The 26729-nt window shown below is 34.8% G+C and overlaps 5 protein-coding genes across 7 annotated transcripts; 2 read left to right on the top strand and 3 right to left on the bottom strand.

Moving 5' to 3' along the window:
• Positions 1-520: 520 nt before the first annotated feature.
• On the top strand, positions 521-993 carry LOC142550729 (pectinesterase inhibitor-like). The gene is made up of 2 exons (XM_075659803.1): positions 521-660; positions 750-993. Exons 1-2 carry the CDS (start codon positions 521-523, stop codon positions 991-993), a joined length of 384 nt encoding a protein of 127 aa, XP_075515918.1.
• Positions 994-5378: 4385 nt separating this feature from the next.
• LOC142551550 (B3 domain-containing protein Os03g0620400) lies at positions 5379-8090 on the bottom strand. Of its 2 annotated transcripts, XR_012821582.1 has the most exons (5): positions 7950-8090; positions 7401-7546; positions 6735-7175; positions 6368-6537; positions 5379-6061 (listed from the first exon to the last, which is right to left on the bottom strand). XR_012821582.1 is itself a non-coding variant. In XM_075660839.1 (4 exons), exons 1-4 carry the CDS (start codon positions 7434-7436, stop codon positions 5750-5752), a joined length of 927 nt encoding a protein of 308 aa, XP_075516954.1. In that variant the 5' UTR covers positions 7437-7532; the 3' UTR covers positions 5379-5749. The 2 variants fall into 2 exon arrangements, 1 of the variants encoding a protein (XP_075516954.1); XM_075660839.1 differs by lacking the exon at positions 7950-8090 and having other exon boundaries at positions 6767-7175; positions 7401-7532.
• A 2362-nt stretch (positions 8091-10452) lies between these two features.
• Positions 10453-14326, bottom strand: LOC142551549 (lysine histidine transporter-like 8). Its single transcript, XM_075660838.1, has 5 exons — positions 13697-14326; positions 12222-12355; positions 11650-12077; positions 11419-11550; positions 10453-11152 (listed from the first exon to the last, which is right to left on the bottom strand). Exons 1-5 carry the CDS (start codon positions 14077-14079, stop codon positions 10664-10666), a joined length of 1566 nt encoding a protein of 521 aa, XP_075516953.1. The 5' UTR covers positions 14080-14326; the 3' UTR covers positions 10453-10663.
• A 5489-nt stretch (positions 14327-19815) lies between these two features.
• Positions 19816-22883, top strand: LOC142551548 (thylakoidal processing peptidase 1, chloroplastic-like). Of its 2 annotated transcripts, XM_075660837.1 has the most exons (7): positions 19816-20857; positions 21597-21665; positions 21748-21816; positions 21901-21987; positions 22090-22157; positions 22450-22596; positions 22678-22883. In XM_075660837.1, exons 1-6 carry the CDS (start codon positions 20123-20125, stop codon positions 22568-22570), a joined length of 1149 nt encoding a protein of 382 aa, XP_075516952.1. In that variant the 5' UTR covers positions 19816-20122; the 3' UTR covers positions 22571-22596; positions 22678-22883. The 2 variants fall into 2 exon arrangements, with proteins under 2 accessions (XP_075516952.1, XP_075516951.1); XM_075660836.1 differs by having other exon boundaries at positions 19817-20857; positions 22450-22883.
• Positions 22449-26391, bottom strand: LOC142551547 (protein NRT1/ PTR FAMILY 4.5-like). The gene is made up of 4 exons (XM_075660835.1): positions 26176-26391; positions 25573-26019; positions 25323-25444; positions 22449-25231 (listed from the first exon to the last, which is right to left on the bottom strand). Exons 1-4 carry the CDS (start codon positions 26389-26391, stop codon positions 24349-24351), a joined length of 1668 nt encoding a protein of 555 aa, XP_075516950.1. The 3' UTR covers positions 22449-24348.
• Between the last annotated feature and the right edge of the window lie 338 nt (positions 26392-26729).

The following is a 26729-nucleotide window of genomic DNA, read 5'->3' as shown; positions in this document are numbered from 1 at the left end:
TATATTTGGTCAAAATATTTATAATTAAAGATGCATATGAAATCAGTTTGCAAATATGATATAACCGATCCTTTAGGCTTTAACATCACTCAGTCCATCCAATTATATCTGTTGCACCAATTAATTCAAATATAATAAATTGATATTGGGAATATCAGAGAAGGCAAAATATATAATAAAGTAGGCAAATTTGAATTTAGAAATTATAATAAAATATTTCACAAAATGGGAATACCGTATCGTGAATCTTGCTCAAAGTAATGGTTTATATCAATCCCTTATAAGATGCACTATATTTTCTATGATTAATACAAGATCTTTGTAGTATTAATTCCACGAGATTTAGTGTTTTAAATGTCCGCTTACTTATATAAAATACTCCATAATACAAACTTTGACATGTATCAAAGAAAATAACCTAAATATACATATATATTATATATACGAGTAGAGATCAGAAATGTCTTCTCCTGTCATACAAGTCTTCCTAATCCTTTTCTTTTTCACCCAAGTTATGTCGATGGCAATTAGCAACAAAAATGTTGCTTTGATACAGCAAGTGTGCGAGAAAACACATAATTATAGTCTGTGTGTTTCTTCTTTAAAATCCGATCCCCGTGGTCTCAAAGCCGACTTGAAAGATCTTGTTGTTATTATGATGTGAAGTCAATCAAAATCTCAGAACTCATCATTAAATTGAACAAAACAGCATCTGATCCACTTGTGAGATCATGCTTTAACGTATGTAGTATTGAATACGATACATCGGTAGGAAGTCTCAAAGATGCTATACGTGCTTTTGAGTCGAATTCTTATGACGAATCATATGGGCAGCTTACTGTTGCTGCAAGTGGACCGGGAAATTGTGAGGATACTTTTGCCGAACCACCAGCACGCAAGTCTCCATTGACAGCAGTCGGTGCATACTTTTATTCTATGGTTACCATTGCAGAAGATATTCTATCGATTGTCATGAAGCACAAGTCACCATGACTTTATGTACGTAATCTTATTTTAAGTTTGGATTGTTCTATTTATGGCTCGTTTGCAACTCCTCGTAAAATCGGAAAATTAAAAATAAAGTGCCCTTAATACTAAAATTTATAAGTTATTGAAGTCAACTTACGTGTTAAGTTTTTTTACTTTTGTATATTTCGTTCTTACTAAAATAAGTAGTTATGATAAAAGATATATTGGGAAAGAAAAATTGTTTTTTTTTTAATTAAAGGGTAAAAAAATAAACATTATAAGGATTTCTTTATTAATAATATAATATAATATTAACATTTCTCTTTGTTCGTCCAATCTTTATCTCTTGGACAGATCGGAAGGTAATAATTTGGTAGTGAGTATAATTGATGGAAAATTAATTAAGAAAATATTTCGCATTGATATCTTAAATCTTCTCAACATAAGGATATGAGTATTTTATGTATCATAATCTTGTGCTGTTATTTCATAATATTAATTCCACTAAATATTTATGCTGTTTTTCTTGTGTTCTCTTGCATTTATAAAATATTCCACAATATGAACAAGTGATGCTACCCTGGTAAATTTGGTGAACTGGATGACCAATTTACCGGAGTTAAATGATGTTTTTTTTTTCTTTGTGAGTGCTAATGACCGGGAAGAGGGAGCTTGATCTTTATGATCTACACAATGTGAGAGCACATCCCAAATTTCCAAGCACCGCCCATTTGATTAATTAAGTTAAATAAATAAAATAATAATAGTAAATCTATCGTAATCTTTTCTTTCTCCCCGACTGCAATTGTCTTCAAAAGCCTCAACCAATTTCGAAGCTTTGTCCGCCGATTGTGGCCGCTCCGATTGCCCAAAAATTTAATTAAATACATATTTGGGAAGTCATCGACGTCAACTTTTCATGGATACCTCTTTTGCTAAGAAAGATCGGAACTTCCGGAAAACATGTCAAAGGCTGTCGTCCGCTTTCGTCGAAATTCGTGGGACAACTTTTGTTCTAGGCTTCATAGAGCTTGGTCTATTAGCCTTGAGTTAGATTTCGAACTGTGGAAGTTAAATTTAGAACTCTAGGGTTTTGAAAATTGAGTATTTCTGTTCATTCGAGTTTTTATAATTGATATGTTTTATGTTGTTGATTGTAGGTGCTGTATCTGAGCTTATTGGAGATATTAATAAAATTTCAAAATTTATTTGAGCATAATTTTGAAAATTCAGATTTATTTAATTGGGTTTTCGATCTTCAGTGTTTAATAATTAGATGTTTAAATGCTATAAAATTGTCTTATATTAATTTTAGAAGTATTAAAGCCTAAATTATGAATTTTTAGAATTTTAGGCTAAATTGATGAATATTGGAAAATAAATGGAAGTTGATGTGAAATGAATTACTTGCCACATGATCAGATTCTTCGGGAAAATTCTTAAGCAATTTCAGTAGTAAATTAAGTGTTCAGTTGAGGTACGCATGAAATGTTTCATTATGACGTCTATAATAACGTGAGATGATATTAAGTATTTTGTAATGAATTTTGGCGTGTCTTATATGCTTATATTAATAATGTGATTGCATTCACACATTTTTTTTTTGAGTTCATATGCTTAGGTTGATAAATAATCCCTATTTGTATCCTTTGAAAATCATTTAAAAATATGTTTATTTTGAAAGGAATATTTGGAATATTTGTCGACTAGTCATAAACTATTAGTGCATAACATTTTGTACATTGACTCATTTGATTGCTATCATTATTGATCTGTTGAGATGTCGAGTCATTGATGGAGTGAGTGATAAGATTAAATCACTCCTGACATTTCATCAATGGAACGAATAATAGGATTAGCACACTCTTGATGACTGCATGAGGATTGACTGGGTCGCTACTGGACCCTCGATGCTACGTGCATGGATGAGCGGCGACTTGATGTCGTGTTGCTGCATTCCTGGCACGGGTGGCCACTGTTCATATTGCTTAAGTGATTCGTTTGGACTCTTTTTTGGTGTGTGTGTGTGTGTGTTATATCATCAAGTCAGACATTTGCCAGGGATGCCATGTGTAGTTGTACTGTTACTTTTACGATGTTTTTTTTATGGTTATGTGATCGAATCTTGTCTGTTCTGCATATGTTAGTCATGATCAGTGTTTGGTCATTAAACTCTAATACGGAGCACATGCCCCAAAGTTGGTATCGGAGCCAGTGTATGTGGACGCCGCATGTTGTGACGCGTTTTAAACCCATGAGGTCCCGGTCCAAAGCGGACAATATCACAAGTGGGCTGGGCTGTTATACTTAAAAAAACTAAGAACGTTAGTGGGGCGCTGAAAGGATTTCCGTCAAATCCACTATGACGCTCAAGTCAGTCAAGTATTCACACAAAGGAAATGAAAGTGAAATATAGTGAGTATATAGTGAATGCTTGTGAAAATGTCAAGGGAATTTATCCCAAATGATCAAGAAAACTTGTGTATTTATAGGAAAAAGATAACAATGACATTGTTTTCAGTGTTCGGTCACTTTTAGTGATCAGACGGCTGCCCATGGCATGCCTCCTAACAATGTCATAACTGACAACACATACTGTTTCTAGTCTTGTCACATCACCCTCTCGTGTGCTGATTGACATGTTAATGATTTCGAGGCATGTTGACATGTATCTGTGGGTCCAGAATCAGTAGATGTATCGAGATGCTCGGGCATTGGTCCTGACATGAGGACACAAAAGGTATTCCGGTACCTTGAGTATCCATGGACAAGGTCCCTAATCCATTTGTCTTAGTCCTCTTACGCTCCTCGGGCTATGCTGGGAGCCGAGGTTTTATATGTATGTAGTAGCCCAAGCGACTTCCTAGTTTGACGTATGTCCAGGGAAGGTTTAAATAAGTTATTTTTTCTTTACCTAATTTGGCTCTCGCCCAGTCGTCTCCAGGACCAGCACTGGGCTCTCGGTCTCTCTTTCTTTACCCGAGTCCAGAGATGACCCGGGCCTTTTACCAAGTATCACCACTCCCCTCGAAAACAGTTGGGCTAGAGCATTACTCGTTGTACCGAGTGGTCAAATTAGGCTTGGGCAAGAGAACAACTATGTTTCTAATTTTAGGCGAGCTAGGGCTGATGGAAGAATGACGTAAGCCTTAGCAGTTGAAAAGACAATTCTGACGGGCGTTGCTTCGTATTCCTGACTCGATTTTTCGTCTTATTTGATTATCCTGTTCAATTTCTGAGACGCATCATGTCCCCTCGTTAATCCCAAGATCTACAGATGAGATTATTCATCTACACCTATAAATATCAATCGCCTTCATCCATTTCCCACTTTTGCATTCTCTAGATTCTGCTCTTGTTTCTGCTCTTGTTTCTCTGTGATTCTGACGTACTCCTTACCTGCTACTCGCAGTAATTCTAGTCACATGACTTTTTCCTACCACCTTCATGAAAGTTTTAAGTCTTTTTTTACTTTAAAATATTTCTTCATTTATTTCTTCTATATCCGGAGTCAATGTCTATGGTTTTTTGGAATATGAATCCATGTTGTTGCACTTCGACTCCTCTCCTATTAAAAAATCTACTTCCACTAAAAATTTCTTTCCTGCCACCTCCTCCCGAGACCCAGTTTGCACCCCCCAAAAAATCCAAAAAAGCTATTTTGTGGAAGTATAGCTCAAGAAAAGTAAAAGATATATATTCAAAAGAGTTTCAAATATACATTAAATTATCATCAATAAACATGTCTATTACCCTCAATAATCAGAAATTTTTGACACTCAATGCATGCAATTCAAGATTTCCATAATTTGAAATAGTTAATGCATGATATAATTCTGTCAAAAGCACTCGCTGTTTGCATATTATACTGGAAACCAATTTTATTCTATTTATCTTACGAAATTTATGTAATCCAAAAATGAATTCTGAAATATCTCCTCTTTTCAGCACCATTTGTTTCGAGATCGAGAAATAAAAAACATTAGTATCCTATTTATACAAAATTTTAATTATTACGCATTTGCTAATGTGATAATTTTCTTCTATATTACAAATTTTATACTATATTTAAGAAAGTTTTTCAAAATTAGCGAAAAATAGTTTCTTATTTTTATTTTTTTATAATTATATATTTTTTTACAATTTAAATATCTATTAGTTTTTTATAATAATTAATTTTTAATAATATCATCCCGTGCATCGCACGAATTGAATACTAGTCTACATTAAAATGAAGTGTTTTTGGCTAGAGATTTTTTTAAAAGTTTGGGACGAGTTTGTTATAATTGGATCTCAAATTCGAGACCTCGTTCAAAGCTTGTGCTATTGTGGCCAGATGAGCCATAAGTCACCGGTTTGTTGCAGATTTTAATACTTAAGAGCTGGAAAAAAGGAAAATAGATACATATAGCCATGAAAAATCTCATATCTAAATTGCATACTAGTGCTCAATGGACCTGACAAGTACAAACATACAGAAAAAACTCAAAACATCTAAAAATAACCTAAAACAAGATTTACGAGAGATCAACGAAATTTAAAAAATTGTGCTTTCTTGCTTCTTACTTATATGCCGAGTGTCACCCTCTGGTAATCATCCTTGCTCCCATTGCTTGTTCAAATGAAGTCCAGTAGATAATCTAAGGATCCACTGCTAGATGATCGTGGGAGACTGCCGAACCAACATTCCAATTCATTCATTTCCTATCCAGATATATCTCAGGAACGGCGAATCATTTTACCAAATCAGTAAAGGAAGAGAACCATAACTACGTTATGGTCAACTTTCCTCCACGTCTGATGGCTTGGCATGATTCTTCGCTTCATTTCGGTAGTTTAAACCCTTCTTCCTGATGCCACATACGTGTACACGCATTTCGCATTTTCCTGTAAGCTCGAAAATGCAAATATCTACAACCTGGATATCGTTATCATGAACAAAGGCCATCCATTCTCCACAAAAAGTATGCAGTGTCTGAACCCTTGTAGTGGGGATCAAATTCACAGTCCAGCATTGTCCATTTAGGTTACGCAGAACAATCTTTGTTTTGAAGTTTGGCAGGTGTTCCATCGAAAACTGATATGGAATTTTCTAGATGATGAAAATAAGAAATTTTTGTGAATGAGCAATGACAAGTGAAGAAGGCAGTTTGCAGAAGAACAAGTTCTATGGTGGGAAAATAGAAAATCAGAGCAAATCAAGGAACATATGGGAAATAATTCAACAAATCCTAATAGTAAATATCAAGATTAAAATTAACGCGGTCTGCTTTTATACCATTAGAAAACAAAAAAGAAAAAAAATGAGTGAAGTTAAACAACATCATAATTTATAAATTCAAATTAGATACACGATTGTGCCAAAAATTGACCTATAAAAATAAAAAAGAATGCTCACCAGAGAGTACGAACAACAGACGTTGAACTTTTTCATTACTCCGACAAAATGAGGGAAAATAGATACGAAGTGTTTAGCAGCTACTTTTTCTCCTGGCGCATATTTCATTGACATACACCCTTTGGTGTGCGAACGCCTTCTGTCAGCAGAGCCAAAGCTATTACCAATCTCTGCTCAAATGCAGGAAATGAAACTTAGAGAAGGCCATGAAGGTTTAAAGAAAAGATAATGACATAAACTACACCTATCAAAAGTTCAAGCATGGGAGAATAGGCCAACAATAGATTTACAATTATTCGTGAATTTTAAATGGGATTGTGATCCAGTGCTTGGGAAGGTGCACAACAAATATCTTAACAGAACGCACATCAGTCAGCTTTCAAAGGACAGATTCGCCGCCTGATTCTACGAGGCAAGTATCCAATTGAGAGCCAAAAACGGATCCTCTGTCGTAAGGTATACTTATGATCTTTGATTTACACCTAGACATTTTAGGTGATGTTGTAAAACCACGGATACTCCCATCGCGAGCTGCCTCACTATTGTGACTACCAATTTCTTCCTTTCGAACCCTGAGAATTCGAACATGCAGCTCAAACTTGCGCACAAGCTCGAAGATGCATATATCCCCGATATCAATATCATTATCACGAACAAAACTCAGCCACCCTCCACAGAAAGTATGTGACGTTTGCACTTTTGTGTTGGGAATTGAATTAACAGTCCAACATCCTCCATTTAGATTATGAAGCAACACCTTTAATTTGCATTTGGGAAGGTGCTCCGTTGCAAATTGGTAAGGGATATTCTGTGCAAGGAATAACAAGAAGCATTTAGATGACAACGGTAAACATGGATGAAAGGACAAATTGTAAATACAAAACAATTGTTCAATAAAAATACATATAGAAAAACCCTACTATTTTACATGTACACAGAATTTAATCAAAATGAAACTTAGTATGAGATAATTGGCAAATCATTATGTTCAAAATAAAGTATGACAAAGCTCGAGGTAAAAAGATTGACTCACCAGAGTATAAGGACCACTTATGTTAAACCTTTTCATGACTTTTACGAAGTAGGGAAAAGATGAGGCAAATGATCGAGCTATTCTTTCTGCTTCCAATGGTGATAATGGCGTGTTTAGCTTGGTGTTTCTATTGCTGACAGATAGATCTGTTTAACAAGTTCATAAAGAAGATTAGCCTATATCTTTTATGAAATCGAGTATTTTTTTGGTTCAAATATGTCATTGTTAACATATCAAGTTGCATTCAAAACTCTTGGACATCTTAAATTAGTTTAGACAAGTAATAAACCAAGTGTCAAACAACAGTTCTGCATTAAATCACAATAGTTGTTTTTACTGGATGATTGGTCAAAACAAGCAGTGACAGAGCCAAAAGTATTGCACAGAGAGAATCTAATACCCGATGAGGTACTGATGTGAAACCATAATTTATAACAATATATAAAGTTAGGTCTCACTCTAGCTTTGCCACTTGCAAAAGCATTGCCCTACATACTAAAGTGCAAACATGCATGTGAATATCTAACAAGAATTGCTAGGAATTATTACCCGAGTGATCATTGTGAACTGCAGCACAAGGTGATACAGCAACAGTTACAGCATTATTCAATTTACTATTTTGACCAGCCTCTTATGTGCCGCCATTATCATCACAAATATTCGTACTGTCTAAATGGATCTTGTACACACATTCAGAAAATATTTCAGAGCATCTTGCTCTTTTTGGAACACCTTCGACTATGCTATCTGGTAAAGCTGATATATCCCTGTCTCTCTTTTTCAACACACGACCACCATTTTTGTTGATATCTCGACGGTTTTCAGCTTTAAGCGCGGCCTCCTTCTCGCACATACTCTGATAAAAAAACTAGTACTGTGAACTGCAAATCTCCATCGCATCTGAAAACTAAAAAATCTCCTTGTTCAAGAAAGTGATCGCTAACAAATGCTTCCCAACCATCACTGAACAATAATCCATCACCAATCAATACAAACTCCACATACCAAATATTCCCACTAGGACCAACCAAAGTAGCAATACCCGATGCTCTTCCTTCCATATGTTTAATGAAACTACAAGGTTATCCTAAGAAAAAGAAATACTTGTCATGAATGTACATGGTATCATAACAGAACTACGCTCCAACCGTAGCAACATAATTTACAAGAGTTCTCATATTTCAGCCAATACTCATCTCATTTTTGCAACAAATATGTACTAAAAACTTCAATTAGATGCATACACAATTGTGAATACAAACATAAAATTATTTTAGTTAGCAATTTGCCGAATTTTTTGAAACAGAAATGCTCACATCGAGGTAGAAAAATGATGCATCGGGCGGCAAAGCCAAAGCATACACCACTAACATCTATATCCCTATAGGTACTAAATGCAACATTGGATCCATATTTTTTACAAGCCTGTCATTGCAGATATTGAACATTAAGGTGTCCTCACACTCATCTTATCATAACCTTTCAAATAAGAAAGCAACTTTTTCTTCTTCCAAATCAACTATAAAGTTAAAAATTATCTAAATTTTCCCCAACTTCATACAATAGTACATTAACAAACCACTGCTATAATTTTCTAACACCACTCGTAAACTCCATTTCCTGGCCAATTAAAAAGAAACCTTGAACCACATTCCGTTTGGCCAAAACTTTCTCAATTCATTAACAATATATGTAGATAAAGATCCAGAAATGAAGTATAGTAAAGTAAATTTCTCCAGAAAAAAATTAACAATCTTTCTGAGCACGTAGAAGGGGCAAAACCCAGAAGAAAGTGAGGCCTTTTATATCATACATCGCCCCTCTCCTCGACTTCTCTCTTCCTTCTATATATCTCCTCTTTCTCCAAACAGAAAACCCATAAATTTCTTGAACATCACTTGTCTTAATTCGCCCTGCTCACCTCTTAGGTGGAATCAGGGAACTCGAGGTAGCTAGTGACTCGACGGATGCAAGATTTGTGAAATACCTGAGGATTTTTGTTTTTTTGAAGAAAAATACCTGAGGATTTTTTGTTTCTTTCACAAATTATAATTCTTAAGTTACTAATTTTTTTTATAATTCTTAAATAATATATATTTTCACTACCAAAAAATATTTATTTTTAAGTTATGTATATATTTTTTTTATTATAGTTTGAAAATAAGTTATTTATAGGTTAAAGTAGCTAACTTGTGCATAACAAATTTATTTTAAAAAAAATGTATAATGCAACTGTTTAATATCTGATTATAGAATCAATATAAACAGCCACCAAGTATCAACTTAATTATTTTTTATAATGTTATTTCACATCATTTCAAATATTTCATTATATAATTATAATAATAATAAATTTTTTTTTCCAGAAACACATTTTATCAAGAATTTATATTTGGTTGATCTTGTAGTTGGGCTCTATTAAAAGATTTCTTCATGATAAACCTCTGTTGCCTTATATGTTCTCACAAGATCAATAGATTGAATAGTAAGTATCTCGTGAGACGATCTTACGAATCTTTATCCGTGAGACGGATCAATCTTACCGATATTGACAATAAAAGAAATACTCTTAGCATAAAAAGTAATATTTATTCATGGATGATCCAAATAAGATATCAGTTCCACAAAATACGTCTCGTTAGACCATCTCACATAAGTTTTTGCCTAAATATTGAATTTGATGCAAATATTTTTTCACCTAGTATTTCTTCTATTTAAACAAATATTTTCTCAAGTCATTTTTTAATAATAATTGTGGGTTAATTGGACAAACCCCTTTTTAAAAATTTAAAAAATACATAAAATCTCCTAAAAATATTAATAAATCAATACATCTTTCATTTATAAAAATAAGAAACATTCCACTCATAAAACTCAGACATATTCACCACATCTGATAAGAAGTTTCAAGCATGATATTCAAAAGCATAATTGTATTTGCACTAACATAATCACATAAAATCTTGAAATTCATGAGCTTTAAATCGATAATTTCATCAACATTTATACTCTTTTTGTTCGTAGATTTTACTTCAAAGAAATTAACATATAATTAACCACAGTAAACAAACAATAATAATAACGAAAATCAATACCATACTTCCAATAATAAGTTTTTACAATTTTTTTCCCTAGAAACCACATACAAGATGATGGTTATGTAACATCCACCATGACCAAAACCATACAACTCAAAATAATTGTAGAACGCCCTGAACCTGAAATAACTTTGCCAGATCAAACCAGACTGTGTCATTTCATTCTTAGTTAGGAGGTTTAAAAAATTTAAGTTTCATTCCACTGTTCACCATGCTCCAACTGCCTCCAATGGAGAAAGCCAAGCTAAAAGCAATACCCAGCCAACCCAGTGTCCAGTTAAAATACCAGCCGAAGCTGTATTTCATTGGTTTTTTAATAAGAACCCACATGAAGCACGGGTATGCGAAAGTGACTGGAAGAGTCAGTCCTCCTAATAAGCCTGCGAGACTAGACAAGAATGGAAGTGCAACCCCGATGAATAAAGAGATGAACCCATAAAACACTCGGAAACCTGATCGGACCCAGACTGAGCAAGGCCGATTAGTCCGGCTCGTGTAGCCTGCTTCAAAGCTGTCGAATACTGGCATTGAGTATATCTGGAAGCTACTCAGGCAGCTAAACACGACAAGAAGAAATGTCATGGCAAGAAGTCCCCTTGAAATGTCGTGAACATGGAATGCAAATAGCGCGTTGAGAATCCCTCCGGAAGGCATCTGCAACGATCAGAAAAGCATCGAATATAGGTACAAAGCATCATTATAGATGTTAAGCTGCAGCAATTGCAATCACTATATATGTAATATGTGGCATCATCGTGTCGCTATTATCATTATATGGTTTAAAAGATTTCAATTGCAATGTCCCTGTCAACCATAACATTTGTACAATACTAGATACTTTCACCTAGAATTTGAATCTTGTGTCCAATTTAATATTTTCAAGAGAACCATTTCCAAAACTGGCGAAGCACCATACTTACAAGGTTTCCATAAGCCCAATAACCTCCAATGGCAACAGGGAAGACGCACATGGCAACAAAGACATAGGCGACCTTTGCTCCCCTCCACATTGGCATATGAGATGGCTTCTTGAAAGTCGATGGCATTGTTGCCTAAAAAAACATCATATAAACTTTTTTTCAAAATATGGACTTATCTATTGTGCATTCAAGTAATCAAGGTCAGTACTTGTGTAAGGAGATTGGACAGACCTGAATCTCCAGGGCCAAATTGTGGCCTCTGAATGCAAATGCTATGATTCCAAGGGCATTCATGACGGAAAACAAAGAAGCTGTTGCAGTAGGCAATGCGAGTGGTTGATATGAAATGGTTGGTGGTCTCGGTTGGCTGACAGAGAGCACCCACACCATAGTCGAGTACGTGATGGCTGTGACAGCTCCTACAAGCGAAAGTCCTGCTATGGAGTTGAGATTTGGGAGTTGGGATAATACGATACAAAGGGTGGTGAAAACCAGGTACCACTCTACAGTTGTTAAAGGATTCGATGAACAAAGTGGACCGCAAACAATCTGAAAGAATAATTTCATGGTCTCCCCTCCAACCAGAATTAGAGCTGTTGCAGTGCCAGCTGATAGGTAAACGGTGGGAAAGAGAGCAAGCCAGACACCCAATCGTTCACCTAAAAACAAAACTCGTACAAAATGTAAGAGCTTTTGCACGTAATAACATCTTAATAATGTTTAGGGTAAACATGTTTTTTGTGACTTGTGTGATTAGAACTTTTCTGACTCATTTTTTCCCTGAAATACGCATCTGCACTTACCAAATGCTGCTTGTGCAAGTTCTACATATCTATTGTATCGTTTTCCAGGGATGGCTTCATGCAGCTGAACCAGAATCCACAATGTGTACAATTGCCAAAGATAGGCTATTATTAAGGAGATTATTCCCCAACTCCTGCATCGAAATGACGAAATATATTTAATGGTTTTTAAACCAAATATTCGGAAGATGGGGGTGCAGTCATTCACGTTGTCAACCTCAAATCTTTGGCGACAAGTGAGGACTATTACCATGAAACTCATGTTTACCGAAACATAAAATTTTGGAAGATATGATAACCACCACCACATCACTAAAATATAGTGAAAGACAGCCGAGACAAAACACCACATACGAGTCTCAACACTACAAAACAACTTGGTGTGGTTCATTGTCAAATGAAAAATTGCAATTCAGGGTGACTAAGGAATTATAACATAAACATGGGCCAGTAGAAGAGTTAACTCGTTTGTTCAAAACAAATTACACATAGAATTTATTTATTTTTGTCATTTTTTGTCGAGAATGAAGGTCCCACTTGGAATGCTATGGATTTTTAGTCAAGAATCTCTGCACTAATGATACACAAGGGGTGTTGAAACAGTTCTGCACACAAGCTTATTTGAGGAGCTTGAATCAATAATTTTATATGTAAAAAGGAAAAAATAAAATCATAAACCTGAGCATTTGGAAAAAGAAACGGACACGCCGAAATTTTAAAAACAGAAATAATAATCCCAGATAATCAAGTATAAAGCAATTGCACTCTCTGGATTTCCATAAAATATCATAATTCTTGGACCCCCAGTTGAAGCGGCATTCATATTTGAAAAGCAAAAAGTGAAAGCATTTGCAAAAGAATATCTGTGGTTTCGATTCAAATCATGTTCATGATAGCATTTGGAAAAAGGTAAGAAAAAATATAATCCTGGCTTAAAGTAAATCGCCAGGTGGAGCCACAAGTGTGCTGGAATGCCAACAAGAATACAAGATTAGAATTAATGAGGATTGAACAGACAACGCAAACTTTTATCAAAGAAATCGTTTTCAGCGTTTATTTGTAACAGGGTTAATTAATCAGAAATTGCACCCAAAAAATGGGGTCGAGCATGCCAATCGAGTTAAAGAGATGACGTTTTTTGGTATAATTATAATGCTATGGACTCCAGATGAACCAAAAAATCGATAGAATTGAATTAAATTAAGTACTGTCTGAAAGAGACCAACCACAATCGATTGGAAAGCGACCACAAAATGCTATCTTGAATGTATTGAATTGCCCAAAAAAGGGGAGAGAGGTGGGAAGAAATGCAGCTAAAGTTAGTCCTTGCCAACCCCTCTTTAATGCAACAACACAATGAAAAATCTTCAGAACCGTTAAAAAGAAATAAATTAAGGTGTTTTTTAGGTCATTTTCAAGAATCATACTTAACAATTAAATAAAAAAAAAAGAAAAGAAAAGAAAAAAGAACTCACCATCCAAGAAAAGAGAAAGCAACAGGCAAAACCAAGGCCTGGAACCCAACACCAGCATTGAGATTGTGAAAAGCAGCATAATGTGCGTTCCCATTCCGAGACTCGGTAATGGGAAGCCATGCATCTTGAGGATTAAGCTTCGTCAAATGCCCAACTTCCTCCAAATAGCACTTCATATTAACCAAGACCCTATTCATCGGAGTGCCGATGGGGCTCAAAAACCTCGGAGATATAAACGAAGTCGGCGTCCATGACTTGGTCGTGGCCCCAGCCGCCGCTGACCCCCTCGGCGATCTCTGCCCAGAGGGAGTGAGTATCTCCGGAGTGGAGGTTCGTGGAGTCGCCGGGATCGACAATAGCTCAGTCTCCGGCCTCTCCTCCATGATTAGTGAAGTGGGTTCCGTTTCTTTTGCTTTTAAGCGTATGTTGTTTTCGGAGCAAGGAGTTGCAGAGCAGAGTGAGTGTGCGTGTGGGACAGAAGCGAGTGGCCAGCCCGAAGAATAATAATTTATAGCGAAGAAGACTTACTTGCCTGTGCTGTGCGGTGACATGCAAAATTAATGTGTGAAATGGTGGAGGTGAAATAAGCGCGTGAGAGTTTGCAAAAATGTGATCTTGACCATCTGTAGCTCTGTTCTGGCACGAATCTCCATGGTCTTGCTTTTGTTGACCACTGCGTTGAATTTTTTACTTCCGGTGATTTAATCTATTTTACCTTCGGTAAAATTTAAATTCTCCGTAAAAATTAGTTCTTGTATATACGATGAAATGAATTGATTTAAGAAATAACATACAAACACGGTTACTATTGTGAGATGAGTTTATGATCATATTTAATTTGTGAAAAAATATTAAAAAAATTACTTTAAAAATATTATATCTCATGATAAATATGAATTGGATTGATTTGTTTCACGAATATAGATTTATTAGATCGTTTCAACTCAATAAAGAATGAAAAAATAATCTCTCAAGTAATATATTATCATTATTATTAAAAATAGTGTAATTTGATATAGTGTAATTTTGAATTCAACGAGCAATCGATTCGAATCTTGAACAAATTCAAAACAAAAATCATCCATAGAACCAAGCGAAATTATAACAAAACAAATAGCTCGTGTCAAAAGCGTGTTTTTTTTTAAAAAAAAAAAACAATTTACTAAATATTGTATAATATAATATTTATATATCCTAATATATGTTTTTTTACTGTTTTCCCACGTATCAAAAAATTATTATAACTTAGTATTAAATTCATATGAATACAAATAATAATAAATAAATTTATAATATGATAAAAACGAGAATCGGTTAAATAATATTTACCATTATTATTCAGTGACCATTACAACTATTATTTTTATTAATTTATATTGTTTAGGATGATTCTCATTTTTTTGATTTATCTGTGATTAATTATTCTTTTTATTATTATTATTTTTTCATTTAAACAAAATATTAAAAGAAATGAATGAAATAAAACAGTACGCAAGAGGCAAAATATTTATTTCAGAAAGGCTGATTCAGCCTAATCATACCATGTAATATATATGTTTTTTTTAATGCATAGTTAATTATTTTATCTCTGTGCTTTTTTTCCTTTGAAATCTAGCAAACTCCCTTCTCAGAGGATCACGAGTTTAGTCGAGTAGAATCGAGTTGTACCGCTTGATGTTATGATCGAAAACAAATCAGCAGTGCCGTGCTTCTGCGACTGAATATGCGTTAGAAAGGTGAATTCCTCCTCTAAGACACCAAAAAAGGCTCGTGGCACGATTAGGTTGTATCAGTCTTTATGGAATAAACTTCAGCATCTTGTGAACTTTCAATTACTGTTTTATTCAATATTTATTCAACTGTGGTGAAAATAATTCAGTTATCAGCACGTCCATGCAAAAAAAAAAAAAAAAAAAGAAAGAGAAAAGGTGCGATAACGCTTTTCCGAAAGCACCGCGAGACAATCTACCACTAGTCTTCGGTGGGAGGGCTTTATTCCTGCCTGTTTCCTTCGTGGAATCCCCGAGAGTCGGGACCAATCTCAAGAAATGAAGTAAAGTTTCGCCCTTTCCATTTCATGCTAGTTCTAGCTCCAGCATGAAAGTCGAATGGTCTGCCGTAAATGTCTTAATTGAATCTCTACCATCCCCCTATTCAAGTATTTTCTGACCATTTTGATTGGCGTAGTAGGTTCACATTTTGCAAAATGGGGAAGACCTACAATTATTTACTAATTTATATAAAAAATTTCTAATTTTATTAAATTTTTGATTTTAATATAAATTAAATATAGAATAATAAAGTTAAATATAAAGACAAATGCAAGTAACACACGAGTGAAATATTCTTTTTTAAATCTAATATAACATATAGTAATAGTTCTAGATTTATATTAACTCAATTTAATGTTTGTGTGTTATTATTATTTTTTTTTTTTAGAGAAATATACTCAATCTATTATAGAAATATGATCAAATCGAGTTCATATCGGGGTGCGAATGGCATCCACAAAGTTTGGTGCCTCATCTCAAAGACAAGAATTAGCATAATACATTGTATTCTTAGCTAAAGTATGAGATAATTCATTCGCTATTCGTCGCACAAACCGCATTGTGTGATCAGGCTTGTCCATCATAAACAGCTTACAACGAGCCATAATAGAAGCAAATTCAGAATGATAAATTCGGAATATCAACATTATTCAGGAATAGTTTTAAAAAACCAACTCAAACTGTGGGTAAATTTCATTATAAATATTTGTTTGTGAACTTTTTAAAAAATCCCTCTAAAATCGAATTAAATCCATATGGCAATCTACGGTGTAGTTGAATCTGGTTGGTTTTCTAAAATTAAAATTAAAATAATCATGATAAAGTTTTTATATGGTCGTGTTCGTATACAATGAAACATCATTGACATATTTTAACATGATTTTTTTAGCTAAATTTTAATATTTTTTAAAAAAATTAAAATTTTGACATGTTTCTTGGTGGGACAATAAATGTGTATCCGTTTTTTTTTTTTTTATTTTAAAAAAAAACAAATGTGCATTCGCTGACGAGGATGACACATTATGGTCGACTCTGATGAAGTAAATGAAACGAATCGAGTTAAATATATCGAAAATTTTAAGGGTCGAATTCGGCTTGAAAGAGATATATTCGAGTCTGAGATCTATTCGAAATTGAAAATTTTAAACTTTTTTGTTCAAGTTCTGCTCTAAATATTCGTGTATATTTGTGAGCTATTTGAATTACTGAAAAATACTCGAAATCCTAGAATCTATCTATCTAACATATATTAATAAAATATCAAAATTCGTGAACGTCTCGAAAATTTTGCGAGCCGACACCCTAAGCTGACTGTCAAGTGTGTAGACTCAAGGGAAATTTTTAGATTTTGTCCAATTCCGTTAATGAAACTTAGGTACAGTTTGGTTCGTGATATGAAACAAATAATATGAAGATAAGTAATATTTTTTAATAATAAAATATATATTAAAATGATATTTGATATAATATTTGATCTGATTGATTAATTTGATTAAATTTGAGATAATGTGATATTATCGTTTTGCCTTTTTGAAAATATTTATAATATTATTTATTAAAGGTAATATTATAATTTCAATTCAATGATTTGATTGATGTGAGATGAATGATTGATGATTTGATTGATATAAAATAAATGATTGGTAGGTGAATAAATAATATAGTGCATCAAACATGATATTAGATTAGGTAAAAATGTGAATAAATATTATATCGAACCAAACGATATATCATTAATATTTAACATGAAGATCACCGACTTACTGTTACTTTTTCTTTAAAAAAATATATTTACTAATGCGTTATATAGTATAAATATTTAATTCAAATTTATAGATCATGAAAGAATATCAAATAGTAGTGGTCACTTCAATCAAGTACATGGGATTTGTCATATCATTTTGTATGCGTTCTTACTTGGAACAAAAGCAAAACAATCACCCATTTCTCTTCACGCCATTGGGACACAGACATTAAATTTTCTTTATTAAAAGTTGCACGCCACAATGTCACGTGGTCTGGAAAATTTGATTTTTTTTTTCATATGTTTACCTTTTTATTTATTTTTTTGAAAAATCATAACCGCAATGTAATTTGATTTAGTGTTGAATAATCAGGGAGATATTTAATAGATCAGTCAATTTTTTTTTAAAAAAATTGTTAATGTATAAATATTGGTTCGTGTTTGACAAACGCATAAGCAAACTATTTTTATCACGACGAAACCATCGTTGATAAGTAATATAATTAATTTTTATATTATATCGAGTGTTTTTCAACTATATGATTTATGTTATACCGAAGCGTTTCTCCGTAGGCCAAATTTTAGTTTCTAGATTCTCGGTACATTGTGTAAATTTCTATTAAAATGTGATGGACCGATAATATAATGGTATAGTAATCATAGACTAACCCTTTGGTATATTTTTTAAAAAATATGGTTTATCTAGTTTGATAAGATCTATCGTTCAAGGAAAAAAGTAAGAATTTGATTGGGTTTCGATTCCAACAGCTTTTCATTGGAAATCCAAAAAACATTATTTATTATTTTGGAAGATACAAAACAGTGGCTATGAACAAAGACAAAAATTTGTGTGACATGATCTCACGATTCTTATTTTATGAGACAAATATTTTATTTGGGTCATCTATGAAAAAATATTACTTTTTATTGTGAATATCGGTAAGGTTGACATATCTCACAGATAAAGATTCGTGAGACAGTCTCACAATAGATCTACTCACGAACAAATCAACTTATGCTCGAAATCATTGAATCAAATCTCGGTGTGAACGTTTTCGATTTTTTTAAAAAAATCGAACTTGATATCTAATTATTTTGTTCGACAGCCGGAGAGTTGCTTCAAAACTTAAATATTTTATCAATGTAATATAATTATATATCAAATAAATATATTTTAAATATTTCAAGTATTTATTTTCGAGGAGTAGGCAAGATACTCGGTTAGTTCCAAAAGGAATATAAACTTTATAAAAAACAAATGACAATGCAATGCAATTTGACTTAAATGAATAGTTTTTAAAAAAAAAATCATGGAAATTCGATAATTTCATAGAACGTGGGTTAGTGGCACTTGATTGTTTCAATGAAATTATTGAAAATAATAATTAATTATAAATAAATAAAATAAAGAGACAGTCAAAGTTCCCCATCGAAGCAAGCATAATAGAATAAATAAAATGGTTGCAACCAGAGTTGGTTAGTTAGGAGTTGTTGCTAGTGTAGTTACATTTGGAAGAATAGATCGATGTGTCTTATTTCAAGAAAATTTCTTTTTTTAAATTACAACACACGCGAAGAGAGAGAATCGAACCCAGAGAACCGGCTACTCCGGCAGGAGGTGATACCATTGGGCTACAAGTCCGGTCTCATTTCAAGAAAATTTCGATACTTGATATCTCTAGTGTATTTGAAATCCATGTCACGGTCCAACTCACTTGTGATATTGTCTGATATGACTAGAAGCCTCACGACTTTACATAATTTAAGTTGAAATTCTGTAACTCGACATGTAACGGTTTTAAAATTAATTTCAAATTTATCAACCCAAATAAATCAAAAAATCCGAATTCCATCTATCAAATACAACTTTAAAAAAATTGGAAAGCTAGAGTATTTTTAGCAATAACTTAAAAACATTGAACGGGGACTTCTAAATTATGAATCCACTTGCGCTGGACAGCTTAGCGGTTAAGCCTCGTTGAATTTACTGATGATGCATGCGCATGCGTCACACTACCTGCGATCCCTCTACGTGTAAAATTATTTATTTTATAGCCAAGCATTTGATCTGACTGCTACGAAATATTTATATTTATTTTTTTAATTGAGTAGGTTTAGACAGTCTCACGGATCTTTATTTGTGAAACGAATCAACCCTACTGATATTCACAATAAAAAATAATACTCTTAGCATAAAAAATAATATTTTTTCATGGATGACCCAAATAAAAGATCATCTCACAAATATAATCCATGAAACAATCTTTTTACCATTTAGGTTTACCCTTTAAACCATCAGATCGAGTGTTGGTATATAATTCCATTACGTGTTGACCTGGTCGAAAGTTCACACCCAAAATTTCATTTCCATCCATTTCCCCTTCTCCGAAGGTGCGCCGCCGCGATCAGGGTTTGCTTTACGTAATTTGCCCTTTCTCGCGGCTGTTACTTCGGATTTACCTGCTGATCTAAACCCACCTTTCAATTCTCCCCTTCTTTCTTCGATTCATCACTGATCTCCTTCATCACGATGTCTTTGTTTGCCTTGTAGAGCTCTTGCTCATCACACAGCCCGTCGCAGACCCCGAAATTTTCCTTTACTTCTTACTTTGCGTATTACAATTTGTATTCATGGCTCTACGATTTACCGTGACCTACTCAGGCTACATCGCCTCGAGTATGGTCACCTCCGCCTCCTCCAAATGTGCTGGTTCTCGATTCCTTCACGAATGTGCGAGTCGATCCAGAATCTTCCACCAGCCGCCGTGGCAGAAGCCCGACTCTGATTTCCGCAGCTCCAGTTCGAATTCTTGCCCTATCAGTCCGATGACTTCGATGTTCTCGACGCTGACTGGGGAAATTCTTGGTGGAAAATCTCAATCGCCCTTGATTTCTGGGATCATTTCTTTGATGAAGCAGTCAACGGGGGCTTCCTCCAACGTGAGTGAGTTGGGGATTTCGCCTCTTAAAGCTTCATCAGTCATTCCGTTCTTTCAGGGTTCGAAATGGCTGCCCTGTAATGAGTCCTCGAGCACAGAGGTTGATAAAGGAGGAACCCTCTGTAGCGGCGACGACGACGACGACAACGACAACAGAAAATCAAGTAGATGTTCGGAGGCCTTGTTCATGGCCAAGGATCGTAGCTCTTGTAACGTGAAGGTTTCTTCTCAAACATCGGGAAGTTGTAGCAATAGTTGGCTGTTGAAATTGATGAATCTTTGCTTCACCTCTGAAGATGCTAAGGCGGCTTTTACGGCTTTCAGTGTTAGCATTTTGTTTAAATCGTGTTTGGCGGAGCCTAGGTCGATTCCCTCAGCTTCTATGTACCCAACCCTTGATGTGGGTGACCGGATTTTAGCTGAAAAGGTATATCTTAAGCTAGGCGCATCTTATCAAGAATTAATATATATCATTTTTGTGAGTCGTTTTATTGGTTGGGTTGGACGGATATGTTATATGTTTACTGTTCAAGCATATGTTTTTATCTTTTGTTTGTGCGTGGGGTCGTGGTCATCCGTTCTTGAGATGTGTATTGCGAACGTTTAATGTATAAATTAATTGGTTATTTACAAGGAATCAGAAAACTTCTTTGTTCCACTAAACTGAGGGATATGGTATCTTTAGTATTTGCAGAGGACTGGACTGTGGTCCTCTTGATTCACTCAGAATACAGAATTAGTTTGTATGGTGGGTGTTCTTTTTTATGATATTGGATTACCAACAAGTTGCTTAGACTGATCACTGATGGACTATCTTTATATGGTTTTGAGGTATTGTCTTTGAAAAAACCTTTTCTTGATGTTTCGAGATGCTACTAAAACGATCCATTATGATTTTACCAGTGTATAATATGTTTCTGAACTCGATATGCAAGATGGTTAAGCAGTTACCTCATTTTAACTCAAAATCATGCTAGGAGTTCGGATTGATTGGTACATAATCATTTCTACTGATGGTTGTTTGCTTGTCATTAAGTATATGTGGGTGTTCTATATATTATAATTTGTAGACCATTTTATGTTGTTTTGTTGAGCTTCATGGCATTAATATCATGTTGTGTATGAACTAACTGTTTTGGTTCTTGTTCTTTTGGTCTCCCTTGCAGGTTTCTTATATTTTCAAGGATCCCGAAGTGTCAGATATTGTTATTTTCAAGGCTCCATCGATACTTCAGGTGTCTTTTGGTTTTGTAAATAGCCTCATTGGCTCAATGTAACCTTGTCATAGGTGACATAGTATGTGTGTTAACTTTGCAGGAATTTGGTTTTAGTTCATCAGATGTGTTCATTAAAAGAGTCGTAGCTAAAGCTGGTGACTCTGTAGAAGTAAGTGTTGTCTATTAGTTGTTTAATCAAAGTTATTTTCGCCTTCTCTTTGCTATCAAGTAGTCTAATTTATACCTCCCATAGATTCGTGGTGGAAAATTGTTGATCAATGGTATTGCCCAAGACGAGGATTTCATCTCAGAGCCACTTGATTATGAAATGGATCCAGTTGTAATGGCCTGCACTTGTTGGTTTATCTTGTTTCTTTTGATCATGGTCATTTATCTACTGTTATTGGGAGAAAGCTTATAGTTTTTCTTCTATTCTATGTAGATTGTACCTGAAGGCTGCGTGTTCGTGTTGGGGGACAACCGTAATAAGAGCTTCGACTCTCATAACTGGTAATTGCTAAACTTTTGTGAAATTAATTGTGGCGACATTTGACTCAATGTTCTGTAGATTCTGAAATGTATTATCTACATCCCATCACTCTATTTTTTCCCACATCCTTCTCATATGGTTGTGTCCAGTGTGCAGTGTTAGATCGTGTTCCTTCTCTATTACAGTTAGTTTCATAAAAATTCATGGAGAACGATAGAAATTAAAGTAAATATATGTATTTTCAACTACTGGCTCAATTTTTATAACCTCTCCAAGGGGGTAAAGATTGAGTCTCATTTTCTCTCTTGCCAGGGGTCCTCTGCCAATCAATAACATAGTTGGTAGATCCGTATTCCGGTACTGGCCTCCTTCAAAAGTATCGGCCACGCTGTATGATGTGTCCCAGCAGAGAAGTGCAGTTGCGTTTTCGTGATGCTAAGCCTCCTTGCCTCCGCTGAGGTTGTTTCAGATAAATTTTTTTATTGAAAATTTTCACTTTGGAACCCCTCCAAGCTTATTTGGTTGTGCATCTACTTGCAGCCATATGGACTTGTGGGGTTGGTGTGCTGTGTTCGTATTTGTTTAACCTTCTACTCGAATGTACTAAATTGCTTATTGGTGATGGATATCTCATCTATCACCATCTCATGACCAACGGGGAGCCTTCTTGTGGCTGGCTGGTTATGAAATGTGTACAACAATGTTCCATTTTCAGTGAGAATTTGAATTCTAAGGATTCAGGGGAACTTCGTCTCTTCCTATCCTTATATGTGATTCGAATGTAATCAAACAAGCCACAGCCTCTCTCACCTAATTGCGCACTGACACCCAGAGTCCGCACATGGTCTTGTAATTTTTGTCCAAGAATCAAATTTGATCCTTTTATTTTACCTAGGGGTGTCAATCGGGTGGGTTGGGTCGGGTTGGATTTCGGACCCGTGAAATTTTTTTATTTTTTTTTCAACCCGAACCTAACCCGAACCCGAAGTAACCCGAAAACCCCCAACCCGAACACGAACTCGTATAACTCGATTCAACCTGCCTAACCCGAATTTTATTTATTTTTTTAAAAATTTTAAAAAAAAATTAATGAAAAAAATTCAAAAAAATAAAAAATAATAATAATATTTTAATTTAAACACATAATAACAAAATTTTCGATTTAAATTTGAAATTTTAATCGTAGAAAATTAAAAGTATATTTATTAAATTAAATAAAAAATTGTTAAAAAAATAAAAATATGCAAAATAAATATTAAATGAAGAAAATTTATCATATAAATATACAATAAATTTTGTTTAAGTATACAATATATAAAAATATAGGTAATATTTTCAAAAAAAAAGTTCGCGGGTCAACCCCCGACCCTACCCGAAACCCGCCTAACATGGCATTAACCCGAATCAACCCAACCCGAACCCAACCTGAACCCAAAAAATCCCAACCCGAACCTGATTTTTTTCGTGTTGGCTCGTGTCAGGTTGACGGGTCGTGTCGCATTTTGACATCCCTAATTTTACCTATGCATTATAATATTCCCTCAAAATTTCTGAATTAATATAATGTTGACAAGAAGGATTAAAATTTGTGATTGACTAATAGTTTAGTGAAAACTATACTGAAACTTATTCGAAGGATACAAAATTTTTAAATAAAATTTGATACTAATTTTTGCTTTTGCTGCTCGGTTGGTTTTATACATCCAGCCCGGTTGTTACCTAAGACATCAAGATTATGTCGAGCATTGTTAACGTTCTGCTAATAGATCATCATAATTCCTAGCCCATGAAACTTTTGCCGGAATCTGTCGATTTTAGTTGAACATTTTTTTTGTAATATTATTAATATGATATGGTTTAAGGTTAATGAATTCCTTTTTATATAAAAACGATTAATTTTAGTTATTTATAAAACACAAAAATATGTCACATGTATATATATATATATATATGTATATATATAACTTCTATCTGATCATGTCTGCTTGACTTAGTTTATGAAAATTTTTATTTTTTATGTTAAAAATATTGTTTTTTGACGAATTTGTCTTACAAGACCTGCTAAATGTAAAAACTACTACCAAGTGTTGGGTTGAATCAGAACCAAAGGAGAAAATATTAAACAAAATAGAATCTCACTAACATCACCAATGTAAAACCGACATTTGAACATTTTATTAATATATATGTTTGGTCAATTAAAAAACCATTTCATGGTGTAGCATCTTTCCCAACGCTAACATTGATACTCTCCTCAACATGATCCCAACGACTCTTTTCCTCTTGCACCATCTTGTACTTGTACCAACGAGCACACACCAAGTACATCCCAAAATTCAACACACTCACCCCAGCAAGCAGCCAGTAGAAATACTCCAACCTATCCCTATTCAAGTTGTTGCTCCCCAGCCACCCTTTGCTTACCTTATTCACCACACTCACCACCACCGTGCTCGTAAAATACCCGAATGCCAGCGAGCACCACGAGATAGCCGTACCCAAGGACTTCATCCCCGACGAGCTTTCGGAATAGAAGAAGTCCAGCATTCCCGCCAACGTGAACATATCCGCCATGCCGAATATAGCATACTGTATCCCTAGCCAGAATACGCTTATCGGTAAAGGGCCGGGGGAGTCCACCATGCCATGCTCGATGGCTACGTTCTTCCTGCGTGTTTCTATTACTCCACTCACTGCCATTGATATGGCTGAAAGCACGAGCCCAACACCGACCCTTTGGAGCTGCGTGATTCCCGTAGGGATACCGGTGAGCTTTCGTGCTACGGGGATGAATACCTTGTCGTAAATGGGGAGAAGAATGAACATGAAAAGGAGCGGGATTACTGGGACAGAGGATCCTGGAACTTCGAAATTTCCGATTTTTCGATTCATTGTGGTGCTTTGTTGAATGGAGAATGTCTGTAGTTGAGCCAAACAGGTGTTCATGAAGACCGTGCTGAGGATTATCGGTAGCATTCGGACAAGGATTTTTGTTTCTTCAATTTGTGTGATGGTACAGAGTTTCCAAGACCCTGAAACAGCTGATAGCACTGGTCCATCTTCTGCTGTTATAATTGCTGCATGATCTAAACATCTGTAAACATTTGGTTTATTTTGTTAGAGATAGATCAAAGGTAGATTCAATTTCAAGATTTTGAATTTGTGTTAGCAGAAACACGACTGACTTGAATTGATATGTTCTTTGAAGAATCTGATTCTGTGCAGCTTCTTTATCATGAACTTCATGCAATTCTCCAGCCATATCCGGCAAAGGAAGTCTCCATTTTCTAATGGCTGCTACAAATACCTGCACAGCACATTAATGAAAATATTCAACCATCGTATCTGAAGATTAAGAAACCAGCAAATTTCACGTATAATGCCGTTAAAAATGTAATTTTCACATCCAAAATATATCAAGTTGCCGGCGTACACCTGTATAGTTCGAACTAAAGGGCTTCCTTTCGGCAGGTAATTTCGATAAATAGATAGCCCCATGCTAAGAAACAGAATTCCCATGGCCACAGCTACAGCACAAACACCAAAAGCCCAATCCCATCCTAGATTTGAACTGATCCACACCACAAACGTGACACCAAGCATCGCTCCGAAAGTGAGGGAAAACATGTACCAGTTGAAGAAACTCGAAAGGGAAGTAGCCTCCCTCGAGTCTTGTTCATCGAATTGCTCTGCGCCAAGTGAAGGCAAAGCTGCTTTGATCCCACCAGTCCCGAGTGCTACAAGATAAAGACCGGTGAATAGAATAGCCTCTTGACTTCTCGTCGGGGATTCACAATGACTTGTTGCACTCGGGGCTACATCTTTGCAGGGAAAAGGTCTCCGCTGCTTGAAATGTGCTTGTACTGCTAGAAGAACAAAACCCTGAAAAATTGCCACAATATATTTTTCGAGTGTTATATTTATTTGAAAAAAGTGACTTTCACCTCCTTTACTTTTATTTCTTTAGATCTAACTTTCTGAAAATCTTAAAGAGTAATATGCAGGAAATGCATGACTAAGAGCTCGATTTTTACATACCATGATTTCTAAGCAACCAAAGATGAGACACGTCTTGAACCTTGACAAGTAAGTATCTGAGATAAATCCTCCAAACAATGGAAGCAAAAATGCAGTCCCCATGAAATTAGTGAGTGAAGTTGCTGATTTTGTCAAGCTGAAGTTCATGTACCCATAAAAGTATGTGAATATGCTAACACCATTTGAAATGAATGCCATTGTTTCCAATGCTGCCATTGCTGCATAAAATCAACACACTCAAACCACATTTGTCAAAATCAAAATAACTAATAACATACACATCTAGGACTGTTAGACTTAGAAATTCAGTCAAGTAAGCCGACGGTGGCTCGTGGCATGGTCTTTTGGACATATCAGTCAATAAACACATCAGTAAGTGATTTAGCTAAAGCTCCAAAGTTAAGAATTAGTATATGCTTTCTTGTCGAGTCAATGCGACATTATAACAGAAAACGAGTACAAAAAATGACAGATATTTAGAAACGGTATAGAATGGCTGGTATGAATATTGTATTAGTGTAAACGTGGATTATTATCTTATATCATTATATTAC

Source organism: Primulina tabacum, chromosome 7, assembly GCF_025594145.1.
Source record: "Primulina tabacum isolate GXHZ01 chromosome 7, ASM2559414v2, whole genome shotgun sequence".
In the NCBI taxonomy this organism is placed as follows: Eukaryota; Viridiplantae; Streptophyta; class Magnoliopsida; order Lamiales; family Gesneriaceae; genus Primulina; species Primulina tabacum.
This window is presented reverse-complemented; position numbering and strand designations above follow the sequence as displayed.